The 5,000-nt window shown below is 35.1% G+C and overlaps 1 protein-coding gene across 15 annotated transcripts in view; it reads left to right on the top strand.

Moving 5' to 3' along the window:
* The window catches only part of Glut1 (Glucose transporter 1), a 490,886-nt gene that overhangs the window by 395,748 nt on the left and 90,138 nt on the right, over positions 1 to 5,000 (top strand). For 12 of the 15 annotated variants that reach the window (XM_076185336.1, XM_076185306.1, XM_076185357.1 and 9 more), the window contains one exon: positions 3,449 to 3,546. The exons of 1 other annotated variant lie outside the window; for it this stretch is intronic. In XM_076185336.1, coding sequence (XP_076041451.1) covers positions 3,449 to 3,546 — 98 coding nt within the window. Of the gene's footprint in view, positions 1 to 1,869; positions 4,271 to 5,000 lie in introns of those variants that run through there. 2 more of the 15 variants (XR_012966403.1, XM_076185371.1) reach the window with 2 other exon arrangements.

Genomic DNA, 5,000 nt, shown 5'->3' with positions numbered 1-5,000 from the left:
CTGCTGCATATTCCAGTTTAGGCCATATAAACTTTTTATCAATGTCCTTCAAACTGTCCCTTTTATAGTGAAATATTATCCTTTTATTTTTCAACAGATTGTAGGTTTCTCCTGTTATTTTCTTTATGTGTTCTTCAGGTGATAGGTCATCTTTGATTATGATACCTAGGTCTTTTTCTTCCTTTGCATTTCATTTTCTATTTTGTAGTCCATCATTTGTCTTTTCTTGCTTTGACTCATTTCCAATATTTTGCATTTTTTTTTTATTAAAATTAATTTTCCCCTCCTGACTCCAGTCATTTACTTTATTAATGTCCCTTTGCAACATTATACTATATGTAAAGGCATAAGGGAAGGTGTTCATTGAGAGGATTAGGAGAACAGAGGAAGAATAGGGGAAGAACAGTGTGGGTTTAGAAAATGAAGAAGGTGCATGGACAATTTTTTTTTTTTTTTTGTAGTATGGCAGATACATGAGAAGTTTTTGACAAAGGGTAAGGATATATTTTCAGCTTTTATGGATATAGAAAAAGCATGTTAGGGTTGACAGGAGGGCCTTGTGGGATGTGTTGCAGATGTATGAGATAGGAGAGAGGCTGTTGAGAGTAGTCAAGTACATGAATAGTAGAGCTTGTGTTAGGGTAGAGAATGGAGAAAGTGAATAGGTTGTGGTGAAGGTGGGGCTGTCAGGGTTGTGTAATGTCACCATGGTTATTCAGCATGTACATGGTTGGGATGGTATGGGAGATAAATATGAGGGTGATGGACAGGGTATGGAAATGGTTGTGAGAGTGGAAGGAAGTGGAAGATGAGCTAGTTTTTGTTTACTGATGACACAACACTTGTAGTCTGAGGCAGTTGCTTTGTCCAATTTGCAGGATCATCACAAGCAAGTACTATCATTGTTCCCCATGAAAGTCACATGTAGCAGGAAATGAAGAGTTAAGGTGGATATAAAATTTAGAGTATGGGAAACAAGTCTTGAAGGAATGAAATGTGTCATGAGGAATAGGTGTTTGGGGGCATAAATGCAAAGAAAAATAGAGGGGTAACTAGCACCATGATGAATTAGAGGGGTATAAAATCTACAGTCAAAATTGCTTACATGCCTGGCACCCAGAGACTGCAAGGAACATTAGACACAGACATTTTTTGCATGCCATGTAGCAGTTGATATGGCAACCACTACAGATGGCAGGATAGTGAACCAGCCACCTGCTTCAACAAACTGAAAATTTTTTCCATCATTTTTTTTTATAATTGCTTATTACATATTTTGTATAATTAATTTCTTAGTATGACTTGTATTACTACTCATGTCAAGATTCAGTTTTGTGTCATAGCTAGCAGGGAAAAAATGGATGCACTACTTTAAGGTAGAACATTTTATCTAACTAAATCAGAATGCGATCCAATTTTGTTATGATCAGTATGCTTGGATTCTTTACAAAAATGCCTTCATGCAATTAACTCAATGAGATGATATATATGTTCCTGATAGCTAAGTGCATTAATGACGAAACTCAATTGAATTCAATTGTTTAAAGAAATGGAAGGAAAAAATACTTTTTTTCCAAAAGCAATTCATCATATGAAGAAATTGATATATGTTGTAAATGAATATCTTATATTTTGTAGGCATGTTTACATCAAGTGCAATTAGTACTAAAGGTAAAATTTGTTTTAAGTAGATAAAAATCAGTGATTTATTTTATTTACCTGCCTTTTTATTCTTTTGCCACATCACCACACTGCTTGTTAATATTGTTGATATTATTTTGCTTTATTTTATGGCTCACAACCTGCATTATAGTACATTTTGTTTCATTTATGTATCTTGTTTTATCTTGTTTTTCATTTATATTCCAGAAGTGATAAAGCTGAGACAGAGTTCTCTTATACCAACAGAGTGGATGAGGATCATGAGATTTAAAGTAGCATGGATATTGTATCGAATTTCACTTGTAGAAGTGCTCACCTGCTGTAAACAAACAAGAAACTTAAGTAGATTTTAATTAAGTCTTTTCTATGGAAGCAATAAATACTCACACTTTGTATATTTTCTTGGCCCATGAGTCAGTTCTGGTTCATAAGTTAATTTCCTATTTGATGAAGTTTGTAATATTATTAGTTTTCTTGTAAATAAATAGGAATTTTCCTATGTGTATAAATCAGTATGGATACAAGGCATAATTCACTATGTGGGATATTTAAGGTACTTAGTAAAGCTACACAAGTGTGTAAAATATCTTATAAGTGTTCAACTTTACTTGATCAGTTTTATCTTGATTTCAAGCAGTAGCAGCATCAAATGCATAAATTTGTAAATCATGGTCTTTGATTTTGGTCCACTTGTGCTATAACATAGTACAAGTATGAGTATTGCATATGCTATATGAACATTTTCAATTATCATTGCCATCCTTGTATGTTTTAGTTTGGTTAAGATTGCAGTTTATTCATATTGTGTTATGGCCTGAAACATCAGAAATAGTCATCAAGATAGTGTACATGTTCAGTGGTTTCTTGGTGGCCTATTTTATATTTGGAAATAGGGATAATGCATAGCTCGTATTTTTAAAATTCAATAGTACTTCTTCACTTGGAAATGCAGAAATAAAGTCTTGTACAGATTTTTATTTTATCATGTGCAGAATCCCTGTTCTGCAGATAGATATTTTCTGTAGTTTATAGTGCTTTATTGTAATGGCTCTCAAAATTGCATTATAAAACCACAGTGGTGGGCAGCGATAAATTTTGCAATAAAGCGATAATGATAAAGCGATAAATTAGTCCTATAACGATAAAGCGATAAATTTCCAAGATACCTTAAAGCATTAAGCGATAAGCGATAAATCCTGCGATAAATCCAAAAATACTCTATTTTTGCTACTTATGCATTTAAAAACCTCTTTTTTACACTTAAAACACCATATCTGTTCGCCACGTAACAATGAGCCTGTAACCTCCCGCCGTAACGGTTTTTCGTCTTCTACTTTATCGCTGGATTTATCGTGGGAAATTTGAAAGCGATAAATATAAGCAATAAATTTTTCCGGTTAAAGCGATATTATCGCTTTACTTATCGCAACGCCCACGACTGTAAAACCATACTGTACTCCTAGCTACCTGTATTATGTGTACTTCCCCATTATTCTGATTAATTTCTATCATTGTGAATCTATCAAGCAAGTTATATTTCTTTCCTTCCAGCATCTTACAGTTCATGTCTGCTGACATTAGAATGTCATTTGCATGTGTGACTGGAGGGCACAGGCTTGAGGAGTGGGTAGGTTGTGTTGGTCCTGAGATCTCTGTTGCAGGAACTCAGAAAACTCAAGATGGTTTCATTTTATCATTTTGGTTGCTACCATCCATCTCTCTTTCTCATCATCCAGCTCAGTTCTCATGTTACTTAGGTACGTCTGTCTCTGGCCTTGTGTTTCAGGAGCACATTGAACTGTGTTAACACCTTGGGGGCCAAACCAGTGGAAACAGAACACGCGGCACTCATCCGCGAGCTCTCAGGACGCGCACAGCAACAGTGTAAGACTTTTCAATGAGAGCCTTTCTCTGTTGGCTCACCTGTTCAATCCAACTTTCTTCCTGTGTATGACTATAGCTTCAGCTATGCCTTACTGTAGTCTTTAATATTGAACAGGTGTGCTAGCAAATGCAAAGCCCTTATAATCTTTGTACCATCAACATAACCAGCTTGCCTCATTTATATGTTTCTCCTACACCTGCCTTTGACTGCTTGGTAAGCCATTCAAATGCCTTAAGCCCCCTGACCACTTTCAGTGCTCTCATTCATGTCCTATTAGTACAACTCTCAGTTTATCAGCTAGCACAAAAAACAAATCATCTTCAGGCTTTACAGGCACAAATTCAGTTCTAATCTCATGAAAGAACATAATTCTCATATTTTAGGTACACATGTAGGAATTCACTGTGCATCAGCTTATAATAGCAATGGTCCTAAACTTCATTATTGATAACAAGTTTAATGCCATACTTAGCCTCTCCTCAGGCTTGAAATTACAAATTTATATGATTTAGATCTTGAGCAATTGTCTGAAGCTAGAGAATTGTTAATAATCAATAACTGTTGTAAGCATTTGGTACAGGTTGCAACTTTTTTATGTATGATGTTGAGCAAATGTGGCTAGTGGGTAAAGGCTACATGTGATGGCAGATAATCAACAAATTTATGTGTAAATTTGGCTTTCACAGAGTGCAAATATCACTGTAATAAAATTGTTTATATTTCCTTTCAGTTTTATAAGCCATGTGTTATTATTTTGCTTCTGTTCACATGTAGTAAAAAAAAAAATAAGCTTGTGCTCTTTTACTGTGGCAGTGTTTGATATTACACCTAGTTATTTCCTTGGAAATTGCTATTGTAGATCTAAAAATCACCTAGCTGCCATACTTGACTGGCATCCAAGGTGTTTTCATGTTTCTTTCTTCACAATTTACTCATTCCTCTGTTTGACTGCTATTTAACTACTGTTGTCACTGCATCTTATATGTAGTTGCTATTCTAGAAATCCATAAGTGTAGCTTATATTGTGTTGCCTGAAACTCATGAAGAGAAGCAAGCTGTGCCACTAGAATGAACCCAGCTCCTTTGTCTGCTATCCTGTCATCCATACACATGCAATGTCAATGGCATGATGCAGCAAGAGCTGCAGCTGCAAATACACATACTACACCACGGTTGTACAAGGTATAACTTCAATATGAAGAGGGTCTTTCAGCCATTTTGGTATAACAGAGCTGAAATATGCATCATGTTTTGCATTGTTTACAATGTACCATATTGTACATCATGTTCACTGTGTACCATTCATGAACACATGGTTTTATTTTATTTTCAGTTAATATTCATTTTTCTCTGACCTCCACATACATCAAGTGAAGGTGACCCTAGATTATGTTCAGTACATATATAAATTATGTAATTAGAGCTGTACACATTTCTAGGCAATTGATATTAC

This window comes from Oratosquilla oratoria, chromosome 1 (assembly GCF_046742065.1).
Source record: "Oratosquilla oratoria isolate Oo_2021 chromosome 1, ASM4674206v1, whole genome shotgun sequence".
Lineage (NCBI taxonomy): Eukaryota > Metazoa > Arthropoda > Malacostraca > Stomatopoda > Squillidae > Oratosquilla > Oratosquilla oratoria.
Note: the sequence above shows the minus strand (reverse complement) of the source record. Positions and strands in the feature narration are given on the sequence as shown.